This window comes from Bacillus rossius, chromosome 10, assembly GCF_032445375.1.
Source record: "Bacillus rossius redtenbacheri isolate Brsri chromosome 10, Brsri_v3, whole genome shotgun sequence".
Lineage (NCBI taxonomy): Eukaryota > Metazoa > Arthropoda > Insecta > Phasmatodea > Bacillidae > Bacillus > Bacillus rossius.
The window spans coordinates 56,443,995-56,466,599 of record NC_086337.1 but is presented as its reverse complement, the minus strand read 5'-3'; the positions used below and the strand labels follow the sequence as shown (position 1 = coordinate 56,466,599).

Below are 22,605 nucleotides of genomic sequence, written 5' to 3'. Positions count from 1 at the left end.
TCAGCCCAGCACCAGTTCCAACAGTGCACCGGGCAACTATGAGACATCTACCAACAACCCTCGATAACATTATTGTCTCTCGAGCTGCACCCACGAGTCTCATACAACCTTCCACCACCTCCTCTAGATTGAAAACCTCCTGTGTGTGTGTGTACTTCCGTAAGCACACATAGGATGAAGTCCAGGGCTAGGCGATCATCCGAACAGAGAAGCACACACGGCACACGCTCGCCGCGTCACGCAGCATCCTGCAGGCCGAGATCAGGGAAGGATTCCACATCTCACGAACTTACGAAGCAAGGCTTTAAGCGATATAACATAACCCCCAAGTAAATAATAGGTCCACAAATCCTTTGGACAGCTAACTTAATCCTCATAAAAAAAATGCAAAAAAAAACTGTAATGATCTAAAATTTTCTCATTCTTCTAAACATTTTACAGATAGTTATTGATGAATAAATAAAACAGCGTTGAGAGTGTCGTTGAAATCGTGGTCACATCGATGAGATGGAGACAGATGGAAAGCATTGACTGGGGAAACAGGAGTACCTCGGGAAAACCCACCCACTGGTGACCTTCAATGTCCCCCGCGTTCTCCACCTACGTAACATCTGAGTTTCGACTCCGCCGGAAATTGAACCAGGTGGGTCAGAAACTTGGAGAGGCCTTACAAATACTTAGAGACCCGGAAATTTCGCGAATTCGTCTGGCCTCAAGGGTAGAATTCAAAGTCATAGGTGTGTTAAACCGATGTTTGCTTATCCATTGGTTGATTTCTTAGTGAAAACAGTTTTATCCTTGTTATTTGGCACTACCTGATTCGCTTACTTCTCTCCTAGCTGGACATCGTTGGCTCACGGTCGTGGAGGGGGGTGTCCAGATAACTGCGGTCCAATCACGAACACAGTGTGAAAGTGCGGAGGTTCGCATTCTAACTTGCGACTAAATGAATGCGCGAAATTTCCGTATCTCTACAAATACTGCTGGTCTTGGTAATAGCTGGTGGCGTGAGAGGGGCAAACCTTGCGCAGAATGAGCTCCCCGTCCATGAACATGGCGAGCGAGCTGAAGTGGAGCAGCATCTCGTCCGTGCGCAGGCCCTGCGCGATCACGTCCGCCGAGTACACGCACACGATGGCCAGGCACAGGAACAGGTGGAAGTAGTCGGTGAGGTAGTTGGCCCAGCAGGCCTCCCACATCTTCAGGGCCACCGCCTCGGGGAACTCCCGCTTGAAGCACCTGCGCCCCGCACACACACGCCCGCGTCTCGCACTACTCTCCCTGACCGCCCTCGTCGAGACACCGATCGCAGGAGCAACCAGAGCTGTGCCCAATCCGACCAGCATTGCCGACAGTCAGTCGTCGGCTCATGTTTGATACAAACTTAAAATTTTGGGCTGAGAATACCTAAAAATGACAAAAACAACTGCCCCTACATAACAGTACACAACTGTTCACTTCACTAATTTTTTTTTTTTTTTAAGTAGCTTGGCTTCTGGGTTGTAGCCGTGTCCTCGGCAAATAAATAATTCACCGAGATTTCATTGGGGACTGCAATGTCGACCAAAACGTCGGTGAATTATTTTCCAAGGACACTGCTACCTCAGACAATAGCCGTAAAAAGCCTGCGAACATCATTTTTTCTTTTAATAAACTTTTTTGAAAATTCTAGTACCATACATATCTATTTATTTGTATGCATTCCATCAAGAAATCTTTAACCTTGAAGTATTAGCTCCCAAGCATCAAACTGATGAGTTAGGACACCCTGTCTAAACAAGCAAGATTTAATGTCAGCCGTTAAAGTGTAATGGTCTAACATTTTCTCATTTTTCTTGATGAAGTACAAAAAAAATTTATTTCCCAAAAATCTTATAACTTTTTGTGCTTTTTGCATAAATATGGCAACAGAACTCACTGAAACAGGAACAGTGCTAATAGCAGATATCCAGATATCGTGCATTGGAAAGAGAGAGTAAATGACCATTAAAATGCACACTGAAAGTTAAGGGTGAGATGTGATATAGTATCAGAGCTATAAGCCATCAGATGAATAACAAAATACTGATACAAAAACTTTATCTTCAAACAAACAATAAAATTAAAATAAATAAATTTATTTTTATATAGTATTTGCTAACTTGGAACATTATAACTAAGATATGTAGTTTCCAAGATAGATCTGACTGTGAATGACCATACTTAATCTCTACTGTAGACAAATTTTTTTTTAAGTACAGTATGTCGATAAGAATGTACCAGGTAAAAATTTTAATAGTATGAATTATCAGCATCATAGAGTTTTGGTTCAAGCAAGGTCACAACTAAAGAGTAACTTAAAAATTTTTAGCTAAGTGCATGCGTGAGTACTGCTTTGTTGTTTTCTCGCTTGCAGAGCCACCTGCGCAAAATGGCGACAACTGAGCTTAAAGCGTTTTGTAATCTGAAATTTGCTAATAGTGAATCTGCAATTTCAGCTCTCCACATTGGAATCTCTTTGTGTGAGAGTGGTTGAACGTTGAAGTCCCTGACCATTGGATTGGTCTTAATGGTCGTAATGCCTGCGACAACGTTCACCTTACATAACGCCATGAATTTTTTTTTCCTTTGGAGCTTCATAAAAGATTGTGTCTATGTTCCGCTGCTACCTAACGATTTGCCAAGAGCTACGATACAGAATTGAAGAGGTTATTGCTTCCATTACTCCAGATGCATTTACAAAAGTGTGGGAAGAATTGGACTTTAGGTTGGATGTGTGTCATATAAATAACAGTGCTCCTACTGTACATTTGTAAAAACAAACCAAGTTAGTTCACCTTCAAATTGATGTATGATTTGTTGTAAAAAGTCTACATTAAACTATTACAATACATCATTGAAAATGGGACAGTCTTTTATGGACCCCTATATAATCTTAAAATCTTAAATACTACTATTGCGTTGAGGAACTATGTATGATTATACTGAAAACATAAGCATGTTTGAATATGGAGATCAGTTTTACACCTTATCTTCATCTTTGTTTTAAAATGAGAGTTAGTTTAAGAGGCTTATCCGCGAGTAGAGAGCGGCCGTGGGGTACACACTCACAACAGGATCCAGCGATGGCAGAACAGCAGCTCCATGGCATCTGTGTGCATCTGCAGGTGTTGGTGGAAGTCAGGCACCATCAGGCGTATCAGCTCCCGCAGGTAGCTCTGTGGGAACACGCTCGCATCTTGCAGCAAACACCAACCACGGCTGTCTCCAATACACGAGTAGGGTTGCAGCAACATTCCATACCACAAGTTACACTGAAGCATTGAGAACTGTCACACTCATACTTGATTCTGATTAGAAACTCTTTTAGCAAACGTCAATGAAACAAAAATTCATAAGTTAAACGAATGATCAAAGACAGAATTAATGTTCATATGGTTTGTACAAAACTACTGTATTAGTCTGCTGTCTATTTTTTGAGTTTCTAATGAAAGCATTATCAATATTCAAACCATTATTTCCAATTTTTTAATGTTAAGAATCATTTCTATTCAGCTTTACAGGATAACCTCGAATACAATATGTCCTAAGTATGAAAAAAACAAATGAAGTGCACCACTGAACACGATACAACCAGGAGACTCCAAACATACCATGAACATGAATATACCATAATCATGATTATAAGACTATCTCATATTTAAAACACACTTGGTTACGAAGAGTCCTTGATTACTTAAAAATTAGCTAAATAGTGGCAAACCACAGAAGTAAATAATATTAACTTTTCATATCGGTTTTGAGAATTCACATATGTAATTTTTAAATTTTTGACACAGAATAAGATTTATTATAAATACAAAGGCTATTTGTTTTGAAATTTCATATTAAACATTTTCTAATAGTGTTTGATCAATTTACCTAGAAGGCCTTGAGAACATTCAATGTTTAAGTAAATTTTCATTAGCCTATACATACATGTCTTATTTCATGTTTGATGTTTTATAAGAAAAACTTACTTCTGACAGATATACAAACAATTTTAATTTAGAAGTGAACAAAATTACAATTGCATGAGGGCAATAGTTATGCACGTGGTGGGGGAACTGGTAGAGGAGGGGACGCCACTCAAACGCACGCACTAGCGGTCGAATGGAAACACGCAAAAAAAGGGGGTGAGTAAGTAGCGGATAATGCTATATGCTAGTTGCAACGGCCGGAAGGGGAGACGGCAGGAGAGAGGTAGAAATGACGCAGCAGTGATGCTACGGAATTCTCGTAACGCTGCTTGTGTTTGTCTGTTCCTCAGTTTTCGTAACGGCTAACCATTGACGCTACCATATTTCTTTTATTTTATATAAAGTATCAACAATTTATTTGTGTAGAAGAGAGTTATTGATTTGTGTAATTAACTTTATTAATATCATTTATTTTTATGTGAATAGTATGATAGAAAATATAATTAAGTTACCTATCTCTATCTCCATCTTCTGTCACGTGTGGACTACACGCACAAACTTTTTTTTCTCCCCATTTCCATTTCATATTCAGGAAATTAAAATGAAAATAACTTATTATTAAATTTTTGTTTTCCTAACAGTGAGCAGCAGCTTAAAAGAACAACAAGTAAAGTTAAAGAACTCAAAAAAATTATATTTTCTGATACATTCCTTTTTTATACTTACATTTATAAGACAATTGTATTTAACAGTGTCACAGTGGAAGAATGGGTAACTGCACATCCTTTAGTCAGGACTAATATAAAAGTTCAGCACCATTGAATGTGCTTAGTACTTTGATGGGTGACCATGATTTTAATAATCTATAATCACATACCAATGAATCATGTGGTTCAGCCATTTTTCAAGGTTTCTAAAGCCTAGTACACACTAGTAGACATGTTGCGTGATTTTTGTCTCAGAGACATGTCTAGAGTTGTCTATGTAGACATGTCTATAGACCAATCGCCGTCTACGAGTCTGTTGCGAGACAAAAAATCGCACATCTATGGTCTGCCTATTGGAATGGGAGACCATAGACTGATTGAAAAGTTTTTGTATCAAGTATAACAATTTTTTTGGTTCAACTAGTGTACTAAGAGCATTCTTTAGTATATAAATAGGTTCAAAAAAGAGCATAAGTATCGTAGAACTGGATAATGGCCTCGCAGACCACTGGTACCATTTGCGATATTGCCTGCTTAGAGATTCTGAAGGTGTACATGAGGCTTGTGAAAGAGGAAACGCAGGGTGACAGCCAGTCGAAGAGAAGCTGGAATAGTTTCTCTAAATTTTGTATCTTTCTTCATTATTAGTCCTCCAACCCTCAGAAGCAAATCTTCAAAATCAGCAGATGTCAGCCGGGTAAAATTTCGAAAACCCATAGCGTCTTCCAGTCTTAATTTATTTAATAACGTATTACCGAACCTAGGTCCTTCTGCGAATACTTCACGCGTCCACCAACGTTTACGTTTTCGCATTCTTTCGCTTGTAATTAGTACTAAGCAGGTACTCTTTCCGCACAAAACAATGTCCTTCATGATTAACTGACGGAGACGAGACGAGAAATTCAAATCGTAGTGTGGACGCTAGACGAGACAAAGGACGGTGCCCACAGACGGTCTATAGACCATATCTCTAGACCGTCTATATACGGTCTGTAGACAAATCGCGCAACATGGTCTATTAGTGTGTACTAGGCTTAAAACTTCCATGCAGAGACAGCTTTATGGTTACGCACACAGAACATGGAGGGAAATAAAGAAGTGCGACTCTTACAGTGGAAACTGAAACAATGTTTCACGCGACATGTGTTGCTATCTGTTGGGCGGGCCCATAACTGCCAGCAAATAAAAAAATCGGAATAGAGGTTCTCATACAAAGTTTTTTTTTAGTTAATATGTTTTTTTGGTTATATTAAGTGATCTCCTTGGCGGCGCTAAACTAATTTAATCGATGCGAAAATACTTAATGCTGTTTTGTAATAAACCGCCATGTAATAAATAAAGGAGTAGGAGGTGCATAAACTCATTTCATTGTATTACATACCACAAAATTAGTGGCTACCTAAATAGAGTGAATTTTCACTGGTTTGTTTGCCTGATAATAGCTTATACATTACTTCTCCTAATAAATTAACGTAGTTATGTCAGCAATATATTATGAAAACTACTATCTAGCGGACGGGCCCATGACTACTTCAAAAAAACTAGGTCTCAGTCTTGGTAATTAGAGTTTCTCCCCCATGGTTACGCATTACTGTTTCATTTACACAAAATTACTCCTACCAAATGCTGTATACCGTGAGATAAAATGTTTACACATCATAAAGGATGCATATTAGAATCGATGATGTGTTTATATTTGATAATTACAAATATAAAATAAATTGGTTCAGAGACTAAGGACGTACAGGTACTCACAAGATTCTTATCCATGTCGTTGTCGGTGGGCGTGCAGACGAAGATGGCCTTCTGCATGAGCCCCACGAAGCACCAGAAGGCGTCCGACTCGTCGCGTATCTCCATGAGCACCGGGGCCAGCAGGTCGGACATGCCCTGTGTGTAGCCCGCGCCCGGGTTGTACACCGCGTAGTTCAGCAGGATGCTCCTGCCGCAGACGCGCTCTCACACTCTCTCCACGCACACGGCTACAGGGCTGCAGCACTCTAGAAGGAGTCAGCTTCTCCCGTTCTCATCAGCGGCGGGACCAATCCACAAGTGCTGGCAAATAATTGGTTTAGTATTGGTAGGAACAAGATTAGGTATATGACAAATTGCGATAACACTGAAATGCATCATAATGCATTGATATTTAACTAAATTCATGAAAGTAATCTTTTAGCAAAACTTAAAAAAAAAATCACTAAGTTTAAATTTAAATAAATATATAATTCAGTAAACTTAATTTTACCAACATGAAGTTTGTACCAAAATGTACCTAAAGTTGAAAAAAATTAATTTTACTTCGTTTGAGCTTGGATATCGTATCAGTAACTATTTTTTTTGGCTGCAGATTAATTTTCATTCCAAATAGTTCTGCCCAAGACACAGATATTACTACATAATTATTTTATTGTAAAGTGCACCATATACTAGTTGAAATGGAACTACCTATTTTGGTGAAATTAGCATGAAATATCTGAGTGTTTTATTTGTTGGAAAACACACTATCTTTATGAATAAAATCAATTTATAAAAATAAAAACAATAACACCGAAATAACCTGTTTTAAAAACGAAAAACACATCACCAATTAATATGTATTTTACAAACATGAGGGACAGAAACAGGGCAATGATGAAGCTTACTATTTATTCTTGTCGCACCTAAACTGAAAATGCATGCACGGAAAAACACGGTCTACAAAACTGAAGTGAACTGCAGAGCAAACCACCCCCGTCTGCCGTCGCACACGTACTTCATGATCTCCACGTTGGGGTTGTCCTCGCCGGCGAAGAAGGGGTTGGCACGGTCGGTGCGCACCACGTCCTTCTCGACCGTGCACTGCACGGTCCTCCAGAACACCTGCTGGCTCTCCGGGTCCATGTCCAGTCGCCTGCGCCTGTGCACACAGCGGCCCTCCCGCCGTCCGAGGACAGTCTTCCACAGCACCACCCCAGGTAAGTCGTGATTTGTTTACTTCAGTGTCTCTGCTTAAACTGGCAGTACAATGATTGCAAATGATCCATACTGCCCGGCTTGCTAACATTAAAACTATTAGGTATTTTATATTACAACCAACAATAAGACCATATGCAATAAATTTAATATTTTTTTTTTTAACTTTATTATTTGTCAATTTTTATAAGCAAAAAAAAAAGTGTGTTTTTTACAGTAATATTACAGTTGTATACTTTCTGAAAGAAAGAAAAAAATTGTCAATTCTAAATACCAATAATTTAGCAGGAGAAACTATTTGTTGCAGTCGGTCACTGTTAATAACAAGGCATTCCATTGATCATGATCATGACATGTGATCGAACAGAGGCAAAATTGTTAATTTTAAATTATATAAAAACAATGATGGCAAAAAACATTTTGATACCAAGATGGCATCTTTCACTTACATTTCCTGAAAAAGTTAGAATTTAATACTATCAGATGATGCTCTTGATGAAATACAACAAGTAAATGAATTTCCAAAATTCTCATTCCAAATTACCTTTTAATTTTTTTTTTTTTTTTTGTAAATTTTAAAATTCTTCAAAACAATTTGTAGAGTTGTGTCAAAAACTTTAATGCTCTTGGGGTATACAAAAATATGCCATTTTTTGGCTGAAAAAATTAACTAATGAACAGATTTATTTAATTTTTAAGTACAGTTTAATATTCTGTTGTACCTTATGTACTTTTTTCTTTTAAATATTAATTTTTGACACATATTTATATTTATTTATTTCCTGAAACAATGTTATACTTTATCTTGAATTTAAATTAATTGTTCTTTTTAACTTTTTTTTATAAAATTAATGTAAGATTTCTTATGTTATTTTTATTTATTTGTCGAGTGGTACGATTCTTAAAGTGTCTACACCTACAGTGATTGAAGCAAGTTATTCCGGGCAAAAGCCCGGCCTAGCCTCACCACCTCCACCTCCTAGAACTGAACCCGTGAGGGTGTACTAGGAGCACTAGCTTTTCTTCTTTGTCGATCAAGCATACGATGGAGTGATTGAAGCAGACGTGGTGTGTGCTGGAGAGAGAGGGAGCGAAGCGCGCCACTCACGTGATGGCGTCGTACTCCTGCCGCCGGATGGCCAGCAGCTGCTCTCGCTCAGCCGTCGTGGACTGGAAGGTGTACAGGTGCAGCAGGAAGGGCCACACGATGTGCCGGATGCTGGGGTCGAGCCCGCCGAAGAAGATGCCCTACAGTGAGCACAATGGTCGCGGTAACTTATTTATATTCCATAACAGATGCACAGAATTTAAGTTTCTTATTACAGTATCTGTATCTAAAAACTATGATGTAGCATTTGATTAATTTATAGTTTTGAAATTTTTTATTCTTTGCAATTAACTTCTATGTATAATTGAATCAAAAAACAGATGAGATGACTAGAAAGTGTTCAAGACAGAAAGAGCAAATGTAAAGAGTAAAAGAGCTGACGATCAAGAGTGAAGTAGTGCAGGGAAATACAAAGTGTGTGCACATGTGTGCAAAGAAGCGCAGAAGGGTGAAAATGTGATAAAATGGACAATGTTATTGTTCAAAAAAATTATACATACATTTTTATTTGTATAACTAACATACAATCTGTGGATATACTTTAAAATTTCTATTAATGATCTATTTTTATGACTATAATCAGTTGGATCCAACAGAACATTTTTCAAGCTTAAAAAAAAATTTTTCTTTTTTTTTATTTCCATTTTATATTATTCTATTACAGTTCTTTTTCATTGTATTGTATTTTGAACCAATTTTTCTTGGACTCCTGCTAAGTGTGGAAAAAAAAAAGTTTCACCGAGTGTTAAAAATTTTATTTGAATATATTCAATGTACGGTAATGATTTGAACTTCCATTTAAATTAATGAAATGAAAATACATATTCGCAGAAGCCTGAAGAAAGAAGAAAGAGGTCCCAGCCAGCAGTAGTCGGAGCGGGGGAGCGGGGCCGCACCTTCCTGAGGGCCAGGTCGTCCTCCAGCTGCCCCTCGTCGTTCAGCAGGCCGAGCCACGCGGCTGCGTCCACGGGGGCCACGCCCCCCTCCTCGGGGTGCAGCTCGTCCTGCCCCACCTCCGGCCTGCGCACACGCCACACGCCACACGGACCCCGTGTACTCCGTACCGAGTGACGGGTGACCCATCATAGTGCCGAGCAACCAAACAAGTTACACACTGATGCATTTCGTTACTCGCATTTTTCCTAGTAGGTAAGGGATTTATCTAGAGGTGGGACGATACCACACTTTCGATACTCAATTCTGTATTGTTTTTTCAGTTCGATACTTTCAATACTTTCGATACTTTCGATACTCCAGGGAAAAAATATTTTCCACAAAGTAACAATTAATACAAATAACAAATTAGTTTTAAACTATATAAATTCCCTCTTTATTACAAAAATACATACTGTAAACAACTTTAAAGACTAACGACTTATATAATTATAATTTATTCTGATGTAAGCCTATTGGTTATCATAATTATGGCTAATAAGCTGTTCTAGTATGTAGTTGTATTTTGTACGACGGCGACTCAAAACTTAATTCAATACAAATGAACAAGCATTCCGGTATCGATAAAAGGTATCGAACTTACAGTTTCGATAATCGATACTTTGCGATACCGTCAAGTATCGAAGGTATCGAGGTATCGAAGTATCGAAAATCCCATCACTAGATTTATCGTTAGAATGTTGTTTAAATTTTATTGTCGACACCTATTTGTTGCTGTTTTCATTGAATTCGACGCATAACGGATTGCACATGTTATTGTGATATGACATAAGCTCACGGTTATAAATTTTCCAAAATAGTAAATCCATTGCAAATTTAGTAGATTCCGTCGACAGTTCGCTTGTAGTTCTACACTTCACCTATTAAATCAAATTAAATTTAGAATGAGTTAAACACAAGTCTGGTTCAAAATACGGAAAAATTGATAAAAAAAAATGCACCTTCCGCAGTTTGGTATGTAATGTATGAGTATGTTTTCTACAAGTTACGAATGTTGCGACGCCGCGACGTCATACTGTACGCGTACGCAATACGACTCGATTCGTTGCACTAACATAACATAGCATGTGTTATGAGGTATCAGAAGTAAGGAGTAATGTAACGATACAATCGTAACGAGTACTAATTGTTATAGTAACGGATACATACAGGTACGGTTTTTTTCGTTACTTTTACACCTCTACACACGACTGCTCTTCGCCGCGCTCCTCTACAACTCTGTCGCCTCCCAGACACAGCAAGGACGTGCCCGTTCTAACACACTCTCTCGTCACGCTTGCCCGCACCGCCATTACAGCCACGATAAGCCTGTTCTCCACATTTATCATGATTATTTGTTGGTTGTCATATTCATTTCAAGACTACAGAGGAACCTCATTATTACGAGTCAGGATACTACGAGACCTTCGTTGTTACAACAGTTTTGTAATGCACCGTCAGTTTGACTATGTAAATCATACGGAATTAAACCGGTTATTACGAGTGCCTTCTTGTAGGCCCTTTCGTAAGTACGAGTGATTTGAATAGAATGGCATCTTCAAAAAAGGAAAAAAACACCGTCAGTTGGAAAAATAATGTCCACGCAGTAAACACAATCAACTGCGAGGCTACGCGGACGCAGGCGGACTGGCTCCTTAGCAGGTATAAGCTTTTGGTCAGGGGAGGAAGGACTGGTGACAAACAACATGCGCTCTCTCTCTCTCTTTCTCTTGATGGCGCCAGTTGCTTCCCCTCTTAAGTAAGGGTAAATCTAAAAATAGACCAGCCAACACCCTTCCTTTCTTCATTCGCTTTTTTTTTCCCACCGCTTCACATACCTTTTCTCCGTGACCATGAACGGCACCGGTCTTTGTATCAGGCCATTTCATTCGCGATTAAATCAAAAACCGCTGTAGATACAAAAAATTACATAGAGACACTTTCAATTCGCAATTTAAATTGCTACAACTTTTTTTCACTATAGTGCACCGTTTTCAAGTTGCGGTGTGAAATTAAGACTGTTTGGACGGTACAGAATCTAACTTGACTTTAATTTTTTTATATTCGGTTCTTACGAGTACTCGTTACGAGAATTTTTGCCGCCATTGTCAGCTCTGGTAGTAACGAGGTTCCCCTGTACATGGGATGCGGAGGCGCATTATGAAAAAAAATTATTAGTGAATTTTTACGAAACAAGATAAAAAAAAAAAGGGCTACATAAAAATAAAATAATTATTCAGTAAGTGCTTTTAAATCATATACTTAACTGATAGAAATTGTGTTCACAGACCTTTTTTTAAGTGTGTTTTCAAGTTGTTCCCGTATGTGTAATTTATTTGCATTATAAATTATAGTATTATTTAATAAGTAATGAAAAAATAATAAAATAGATAATATTATCAGGATATTTATTGATTTTATTATTAATTAAAATTCATGTATATTATTTAATGAAATTACTAAATACATAATTTTATACAAGTGTTTGTATCAACATTTGAAACTACATGTTTATTTAAATTTTTTTTTAATTTGATTAAATTTCTACTTGACCGCGGGGGGGAGGGGACGGACGCACCTGCACACCATGAAGTGGCGGTAGGGCAGGGACTCGTCAGCCGGCAGAGAGTACAGCAGGAAGTTCCATTCGTGGAGCACGCTTGCCAGGCGGTCCAGCGCCCCGTGGTGGAAGTGCAGTATCTTGTACTGGCTCTCGCGCGATGCCACCACCAGCTGCCCGCACGTGCTGGCTGCGTCGTTGAAGAACAGGCGCAGCGAGCGCATCTGACCTGCCGCACCGCAGCGACGCACCTTGGCACCCCCTTGGCCCCAACACTTCCCTCCCGCACGTACATCACCGCAGCTGTACATGCCGGCGAGACGGTGGGATGCCAGACGGAAAAAATTAACTGATTCTATGGAACCAGTGGCGTAGCCAGGATTTGTGTATGGGGAGGGGGGGGGGGTGTTACAAGCATGATCCCCCCCCCCCCCCGTATTAAAGTGGTGTGGTCCAGGGGTTCCTCCCCCGGGAAAATTATTTCGATTTTAATGTGTAAAATAGTGCTATTTTAGCAGTTTTCGGTACTTAAATTTTAAATATTGTAATGGTAAAAATTTTTATTAATTTTAATACGAAATTTGTTTTGAGTGATGAATAAGAAATTAATGAAAGATTTTGTGCTAAGGGGGGGGGGGGTGATTGACCCCCTAACCCCCCCCCCCTGGCTACGCCCCTGTATGGAACCTCAACATATTTACAGAATAAAGACGAGTTGAAGGCGATCGTAACAAAAAAAAACCTCACTCAAAGCAGTCCAAACTAACCCTCGACCGTACCCTGGGTGGAAACTTAGAAAACTACACAACACTGAAATCTCAAGCCATCCAATCAACATCCAACATACTCTTAAGCCCTTTACCTTCGGACTTTAACCAGGACTTTTACCTGCATGAATGTCACGAAAGGAAACATGTATAAACACTATAAACGTATAAACTACATACATTGAAATGTATGTGTATGAACTAATTAAGACTGACTGTTGTTTGGCATCATTACCAGGCATCATTGCGACCCGTTATACTTTAGTTAGTAATGTGTGGAACATGATATGAGTAAGTTACAATGTTGTGAAAGACACACAGCATGTTCAAAGTTGTGGTTGTGGGTTACAAGACAGGAGCAGTGATTTGAGCATGGACAATCCCGTGGATACGATTTACATCCCCTGTATACGCGTGGTCCTCCGGTCAAAATAATATTGCTTCCACGAGAACGAAGGAAATGTACAGTGCAGTTGTAAACACAACTTGAATATTACACAACTTGAATATTCTTCGATAATTTGTAGTAGTATTGATCCAGCTGACAGTTATAAAATTGAAAATATTCCAAATAAACAATTTAAATTTATTATTGATAAACAATTTCCTCACCCAAATTTAGTTTCTATCTCTGACCAGAGACTGTACTTCAATTCACTTTTTGTAAAAAAAATTTATAGTTCCATAATTAATTGTAAATATTTGTTAGATAACAATGGCCAATGAGTCCCTACTTATCACAGCCATTTGACCGCAACTTCATGTACCTCAAAAAGAAATAATAGAATAATACTCTATTCAGACTTATAAACAATTTTAATCCACACAATCTTGAAATTAATTGATAAAATAAAAGAAACTTATTATATTAACCCTTACAAATAGTAACGTTATAATTATTTTTTTCATACTAATGTTCATTTTTGGCGATCCTTTTTTTTTACCCTTTTAACACACTCAATTATTATTTTATGATCATCATGGTGTCTTGTCCATTGTTTGTACTGTCCTAGGTGTATATTCTTCTTATTTGTCTTGTATTTCTATTGTAATTGTTTGACCTTTGTCTGTTGTGTGCATCCTTGCAATTTTTTCATGAGTGTTGATGTGTGTGTTACGATTTATTAATAAACTAGCTGCAGTACCCGACGTTGCCCGGGCTAAACACATGGAGCTTTATTGTCCGCGAGTTGAAGCAAACTGCTGGATAGCGCTGTATGACAGTGTGTTGGACACAGAGAAATGTCACACAATTACTGTTTGTATGTTTTATGACCTATGATTTTTTTGTTTACCCATGGCGATCGGTTATTTATTATTAATTACAAATTATTAAGACCATTAATCGAAATAAAAACCATCCTATCTCTCAAGTTGGGAAAAAATTACACATAAATGCCATATTTCCATCGAAATCGGTTTGACTTGGCGAAGAGTTCACTGGGAACAAACATCAGGACACTGGATTTATATGTATTAAGATAAAAAAAAACACTAAAAATATCTGGCGAGTTACAATATGTAAATTGTGGCCGGCAGGGAAGGGAGTTGCGGGAGTCACTCACTGAGGTCGACGGAGAAGCGACGGCAGCGGAGGGCGCGGTGGACGACGGGGGAAGCCGTGTTGCTGTCGGGGAACGCCAGGTTGTGCTGCAGGGCGACCAGCTCCGGCGAGCGCATCCACGTGGGCAGCTCGTCTGCGGCACAGACACAGAGCGCTGCCCCTCTCGAGAACACAGAGCGGTCCTGCCGACCCCTGCAACCTCTCACAGCCACAGCGTCCCGCAATGTGTCGTATGTTCGCAATCCTTGGCTGTGTATTATAATGTCTGTGTTTGTATTTCTTTTTATGCATTTTATATTTTGATGTTTATCTTTAACAGTTATATTTCAAACTTTATTTGTTTGTTTGTATTGTTTATATGTTGTCCTTGTATATATACATGTGTCGCGCCCACCGCTAAAGCCCTTGGCTGTTGGTGGGCATGTTACAACATTAATAAATAAATAAATAAATATACACAATCAGTTGTCATCGGACGCCACAAGGAACAATCATATATACTCTCACAGTACTGTGATACATATATTTTTTTTTTGCTATTCGTGCAATATTGGTAATTATTCATGGATTTCAGGGTGTTTTAAATACTTTTTTTTTTAAGTTTTACTTCTTTAGGCGCATTATGAAAAAAATGATGAGTGAATTTTTACAAAACAAGATAAAAAAAAAGGTCACATGAAAATAAATATTATACGTATATGTGCTTTTAAATCATATACTTAAGTGATAGAAATTGTGTTCATAGACTTATTTTAAGTGTAAGTATTTTCAAGTTGTTCCCGTATGTGCAATTTATTTGCATTATAAATTATAATATTATTTAATAAGTAATAAGAATTAATAAAATAGATAATATTATCAGCATATTCATTAATGTTATTATTAATTAAAATTAATTTATATTATTTAATGAAATTAACTAATTTTATACAAGTGTTTATATCAACATTTAATACTACATATTTATTTTAAAAAAAAATAATTTGATTCAATTTATACTTTACCGCATGTATTTATATAGTATTTTCTAACTGTGGCTTGTGTTTAAAATGAGACCATTTAAAAATCACTTTACTGACAAAAGGTGGCACCAGAAAGAGGGTCTGGTAAAAAAAATGTAATAAATTTGATACGTATAAATTTTTCAGGTACATACTTGAATCGCGATTTCCAATTCATAAAGTCCCGTTCGTAAACTCTCGTAATCCAAAACGTTTTAGGGTCACGTAATATTCCGAGTTGCCATTATTTTCTGGTAAATATAGTATTTCTCTCTTTTTTTTCATTTTCTGTATTTTGCACCTACTTTTCTTACACTTCTATGATGGGGGGGGAAGGGGGGGTGCAAATTTAATTTTTAACCCAAAAAAATATTTTTGTAAAAATTTTTATACTATGTTGAATTCAAAAAAACAGAATTTGATATTATAATAAAAAAAACGGAAATTGCGGAAGCTCGGTACAAATGGACCCTCTGGAGCTCCACCGGGCACCGACCCGCACAGGCGACGGGCACGCCCAGGCTGCAGGCGGAGGAGAGCGACGGCGACCGCTGGGCCTCGTCCTCGGGGCGGGGCGACCCCTGCTCCGGGGGCTCCGGCGGGTCCGGGGAGAAGCTGACGCAGCTGAAGCTGTCCTCCTGCTCCGTGGCCAGCGAGTGGAAGGTGGAGGAGGCCGCCAGCTCCGTGCCCAGCGAGCACAGCTGGGAGCAGGGGCGGGTGTCGGCCGACACGCCCTCCGAGGACCCCTGCGTCAACAATCACCGCGTCCGTCCGTGTTCCTCACCGTGCACGCGAAGGGTCATTCATGACATCGTGAATGGCGATAACATCGTAACAACAGCGAAGTGGAAGCCAATACCCCGCCAAGCACCAAACTGACGGTCAATACACTGCATAGCATTGAAATGGTGTTTGAAGTACCTCAATTGTCTCATCTTGTCAATTCAAATATATAGAATTAATAAACAAACGTTAAGTTTAAGCCCTATTAAAAAACCCGTAATATTATCTAAGTAAACAATTTTTTTTTAGTATGTATATAAAATTTTTTACAAAATAAAGCATAGCTGTCTATAGCTACATAAATGGCTAAAGTTTTTGGGTTTTTGACATTGCATGCAGTGAGATCTGCAGATGTTCCTCTTGTCGAATATTTGTAATTGTTAATTTGTGATTACATTTTTTTTTTAATTAAAAAAAAAAGATTTTTGCACTTGAGTTTATAAGTTCAGAGTTGCTGATGGAAATGACTTCTGAACCCCGCTGTAGTGAGGTCGCACCTGGGAGGGGTGCAGGGTGCTGGCGTCGCTGCAGCTGCTGCAGTGGCTGCAGCGGGACTCGGAGGAGCTCTGGCGCTCCAGCCGGGACTCCCGCCTCGCCGCCAGCATCTCCCCGCCGAGGGGTCCCGGGCGCGCCCCGCACGCCAGGCTGCACAGCAGGGACTCACACGCCTCCCCGCTGAAACATGGACCCTCACAGCACTCAAGTTACAGGCACAGCAAACAAAGACATTTTGTAACAATAATTTTGGAAACACATTTTCTTCTTTTTATTTTGTCAAGAGCATCATCCGATAATATTCCATTTTTCACTTTTAAGAAAACGTAACTGAAAGAAGCCATCTTGGATACAATCGTATTTGCCTTCAAAATTTTAATATTATTTGATATTATAAATTTTGGCTCTTTTTGACCATATTACATAATTAATGGAATCTCTCTCCTGTGAAATAATAATTATTATTAAAATTTATATTTTTTCTTTCAGAAAGTATGCAATTGTAATATTACTGTTGAAAGACAATAAATTAAGGTCATAAAAAAATCAACAAAAAAAACATTTTAAAAATAGTGAAACTTATTATAAGTATTGATTTTTATGTTATAATTCTGTGTAATAACAATCTAGTAACAGTGGGTGCCATTTTCTCTGCACTGAAATATCTAAGCATGAGACAAGACTACTACCTCCCTATTGGCTGGCTGAAATTTAGCATCTCGTTCACACAAGTCAACAGAGTCGAGAACTTTCAGGAGTGTTTTTGGGAGATGCTGGTGTAGACATGAATCAGGACGGCACAGCCGAGATCGTGACCCATTACTCCTGAGTGAGAGTTAAATTGTTACTATTTCAACACTTTTGCTACCCAACTTTCCTACCACTTGCCACGTGAAGGCTGTAGCTTGTGCACAAGACCCACTAATGCTCAATTCCTGGAAATGAAATCCCACGACAGGTCGTTGAATAAATGTTCCCTTCTCACCGGTAAGTCCGGCATCCAGAAACCACGGCCGTTACTAGTTCCAACTGCTCAGGTTCCCGGGGAGAAGGGCATACACGATGGTCCTGTCGAGTCAGAGGGGAGATAGTCAGCAGGGAAGTGACGCTACTGTGGACGGGGCATCCAACCAGAAACCACGGCAGTTACTAGTTTAAAATGCTCAGGTTCCCGGGGAGAAGGGCAGTCACGGTGGTTCTGTCAAGTCAGAGGGGAGACACTCGGCAGGAAAGTGCTCGCACCTCGCGTGCGGGTTCTCGATGGTGGCCGGGTTCTTGCGCAGCGTGGTGTTGGGGATCCAGGACAGGCGCAGCGTGGGGCCCGCCCCGTGGTGGCACGTCACCGTCAGGTAGCCGGGGTGGTGCACCACGTCGCAGTCCTGCCGCAGCAGCGACGGCGGGTGCACGCACACGTTATTCTTGCCTGCAACCACGGCACTGACTGGCAGACCCCGTCGCCTCCAGTCGGACCAGCCACTGACGCAGGCTCCACGACTAGTCTTCCAGTGTACGACTTTACGGTTTTATTTCCAGCTCAAACTCGTGAAGATAATGTATTATTTAACAACTATTAAAAAATACTTCTCAATACTTACAACAAAAAACAGCGCACGTTTACTGATACACGATGCACTTTTACAGCAAAATAATTTGTAATAAACACATCTGGGACAGAACTACCAAGAAAAATTTTAATAAATAGGCAAATTTTAATGTATTCCAAAAAAAAAGTGTCAATGTCATTAATGTAAAAATTGTGACTAATAATAAATGCAAAATAAAACCAAAAAAAATTTTTTTTGCATATAAGTGAGTTCTTTTTTCATGATAAATAATTTACATTCATTGAATTCAATGAATAAAGGTTTACCTTTTTATAATTTGAGTAAGTTTTGTAAATTTTATAGTTGATTTAATGTTTTTGTTGAATTTCAGGCGTTAAATGGAGTATTAACTTGCATTTCGGTGATATATGGTGAATTAAAATGATTTTCTGTGTTATTTTAGTTTTATTATGATTTACTGTATAATCCTGTCCCTACTAATGCATACTTTTTAAAACACCACCATTAAAATTTTAAAAAAAGAAGACTGCAAATGTCACCATAAATGTGACATGCATATATCATATGTTGTAAGGTTTCCAAAAAATTATTTTATCAATAGACTTGAAAATTTCGTTCTGTCAGAAAAAAACCTTGAAACTCAACCAGGCACACCTGGGGGACTTTGCCCCCCGGCCCTGCCTCTCTTCAGCCCTGCACATGAATGTGCATTCTTATTCTTATTCTCATTTGCATAAATAAAATCACAAAAAATTATACTTTTGAAAGAGTGTTAAGTACTATGTGAAACACAACTTTCCTTGGCTTGTTACACTTGTAAATTCGTTTAGTGCATTTTTCCTACACTTTTATTTTTTTTATTTAATTATGTGTAAAGTTTTCTGACCAGCCACACACGCTGCAGAATCGAAGAGAGAAGAAATTATTTTTTTATATGCACACTTAATTTGTTGTCATTGCATAACTGTATTTTTCTATAGCATGACATTTCCTATATCTTTGAGTTAACCTGTTCACGCCCAAAAGAAATATCAAATGGTTCCAATGAACCAAACCGATCATACAAGAAAAATAGCGTTCGTTTCTTCACACAAGCACGCAGAACTGAAACCGGCAGTCACAAACAGTTCCTCTGGACAGCTGTCATTCTAGCAGAGACCGTAGGAACTCCAGTTTCACGTGTAGAGATAATGGCTGTTTGACCATACCTCTCAATGGGAACTGTCAAGGCACAATATTATGAATGAACAAACAGCAGTGCTGTTTTGAGATATTAGCATTGATTTAGCAGAGATCTATATAAATAAAAATGTAAATGTTAGTTCGTTCAAAATCTTAAATCTCTGAAAGTTCTTCACTGATTGCTTTGAAATTTTGACAGAACGGTACATTCAAATACGCACATGTTTTCATATATCTATGTCACACCTGTGACATGTAAAAAAATAGATAAAATATAGATAGGCAATAACATAAATTTTTAATATTTTCATTGCTTCAATTTGAATATAATCAATTTAAATTGTGTTCTGATTGATCACTTTCAATAATTGTCATTTTTATTTACTTATTTCAGAAAAATGGTTTAAATCCTAACATGGATTACTTCTCACATGGACAATTATATGTTGCATGTTCTAAAGTCGGCAAACCAGGCAATCTCTACATCTGCACAAATACTGGACCAAAAAATAATATTGTACAACCACAAGTATTGTGAATTTAAACCTATTAGAAAATGTGTGCTTTCTCTTTTCTTTCTTTTCCATTCAATCAGACTAAGCCACAGCAATGTGTGGCCAGGTACAGCTAGTTTACAAACATAAAAACTAATGTGACCATAAAAACACTAGTCTGATTACATTTCAAGACCAAAACATAAGTATGATCCTCAAAATGATTACCAATTTTCTTCATCTGAAATTTTCTTCTTCCTCTGTAATAAACTACACAATGAATAGTATTGTATCCATAGTTCATAACTCATTTTTTCCATTACACTGTGAATCCCTGGGTACATGGGACCAACACAGCTGAGGCAGATTGAGACCATAACTGCTAGTGATGTGTGAGAGTGTAAAAATCAATTGTGTACATCTGCAGCAGTCATTTTAAATAATTTTCAATTACTGTTTCCACTAGGTGGACTGTTTTGGACATAAGGTTATCTATTGGGCTTTTTTCAACCTTTATATTAAGTTACAAACCCCAGAATTATCTAAATTCTAAATTAATTCACACAGGCTCTTTTTAAGTACTGGGTTATAGTGACTGCCAAATCTCTCTCAAGCAATAGTCCCTAAGATATAAATTTTGGCAGTTACAATAAAGTCACCATCTAATTGTTTCTAATAATTCATTTCAAAACATCGTAAGGTAAATAAAGAAAATGTTGCACCTGATTTGGCCTTTATAGGGCTATTTTACAAACTTGTCAGTTAGTGTCAAAATAATACTTACTGAATACTACTTCACCATCAGCAAATGGAGCAGAGGGTTTTTCTCTCTGCTTTCCTAATATTAAACTAGAAGCCTTTTTAAATAAATTAGGTATAGACATCGTTAAAATCATGTATCTAGAGGGATTTTTATAACAAGCTTTCACCTATAACCTCATCCAAGATAAGTCGTGCAATTCCAGTTACTATTCGACGACATTCTTGGTAAGTAAGAAGTTAACGGCACTTGTGAAGAATATATTGTGAATTATTCAGCACGTGACAGATGATTTCCTTAAACATATGTTCGCTCAAAATTTAGCGCGGCGCGAATCCATATTTACGAAAATACAACAAAAAAACTACAACTCATAGATACCTACTAGCATAGAGACAACGTCACAGAAGTTTCCAAACACTCAATGCTCTATGTGTAGATATATCGATATTTGCATTCCGCTTTCGTCTTTTTATTGAGATAGCTACTGGCCGAACTAACTGATAAAATGTTCGGTGTTTACATAGTTAGGAAATGAAATCGTAAAATTTATATATAATTTTCTTGAAATAAAAAGCTAATTATAGTAACAGTAACAATAGGTCGAAGGTACGATATTTGAATACCATGTTTACGAACCTACATGGAACCTACTGATTCATAATAGCGCATAGGATGGTCGTATGTATGAGAAACAAGTCATACACATATATAAGCGAAAAGTATAAATTTTAATTATGTTACGGACGCATAGCACAACAACCAATTAGGGAAGAGTAGGAAGCAGTGTTGCCAGGTTGAGGGGTAAATCCCTCAGAGTAGAGATTTTTTGCATTGAAAGGGATGGAGGGAATTTAAGTCGAGGTCATAAATGTAGGGATTTTCGGAGAAGTGAATGTCGTCTTCTATTCTTGTTTGCGCTGCAGACACCTTTTAATGAGAGTATTCAGTATTTCGATAAATTCTAAATGGTTTCATACATTAAAACAAAAAAGAGAAATAAATGATTTTCATCCACAGTGGCATCCCTTGTTCGTGTCAAGTTAGACATGCAAAACGAAAACATGAAGAAGGCATGCTAACTGAAAAAATGCTGGAGTTGTTCAACGAAAACATGTACAAGATGGATCACAAGGAATCTGAAATTGCTGGACTCTTGGCTGTTGAAGACGAAGAAGATGAAACTTATCTAATGTCTAAGTCTTTAGGACAAAAAAGTGTGAAACATTTAAGGTAGAATTGAATAGAAAATTCGGTGTGTGGACTAGGTGTAGCGTACTTCATTAAAAACTATTTTTACCTATTATTAATACCATATTGTATTATTATTATTACTTGTCCTATAACCAAAAAAAAATTATTGTAGGGATATTTTAAGGCTTGGAGGGATTTCCTAAGTAGTCTGCACGGATTTTTGCATTGGGAAACCTGGCAACACTGGTAGGAAGCCATATTGGCGGGACAAGAGAACTGTTCATATTTATCAATCATATTGTGCAAGAAATTGTATATATATTACAGTACTCAGGTGTTAATACCATTATTTATAAGTCACTAGCAAAAATTGTAAATAAAAAATGTGTCGTCGTGGGTTTTGTATAACCATTATTTACAGTGGCGGATCCAGGATTTTGGTTTGGGAGGGGCTTGACCCAGCTGAGGCTAGGCTTTATCAAGGCAAACACTAAAACAATAGTGGACCCAGATGATTTTGGAGGGGGCTTGAGCCCCTTAGCCCCCCCTCTGGATCCGCTACTGATTATTTATATATATGATAAAAAATGTGCTCACAAATT

At 38.1% G+C, this 22,605-nt stretch overlaps 1 protein-coding gene across 1 annotated transcript in view; it reads right to left on the bottom strand.

Moving 5' to 3' along the window:
* LOC134536234 (TBC1 domain family member 16) overlaps positions 1-21,181 on the bottom strand; it is a 28,974-nt gene extending 7,793 nt beyond the window's left edge. The window contains exons 1-12 of the mRNA XM_063375923.1: positions 20,834-21,181; positions 18,051-18,231; positions 16,811-16,988; positions 16,027-16,276; positions 14,531-14,662; positions 12,217-12,427; positions 9,602-9,725; positions 8,706-8,845; positions 7,398-7,541; positions 6,401-6,587; positions 3,091-3,197; positions 1,023-1,239 (exon numbers count right to left, since the gene is read on the bottom strand). Of these exons, the coding sequence (XP_063231993.1) occupies positions 1,023-1,239; positions 3,091-3,197; positions 6,401-6,587; positions 7,398-7,541; positions 8,706-8,845; positions 9,602-9,725; positions 12,217-12,427; positions 14,531-14,662; positions 16,027-16,276; positions 16,811-16,988; positions 18,051-18,231; positions 20,834-20,945 (1,983 nt within the window). The 5' untranslated portion in view covers positions 20,946-21,181. The remainder of the gene's footprint in view (positions 1-1,022; positions 1,240-3,090; positions 3,198-6,400; positions 6,588-7,397; positions 7,542-8,705; positions 8,846-9,601; positions 9,726-12,216; positions 12,428-14,530; positions 14,663-16,026; positions 16,277-16,810; positions 16,989-18,050; positions 18,232-20,833) is intronic.
* Positions 21,182-22,605: the final 1,424 nt, after the last annotated feature.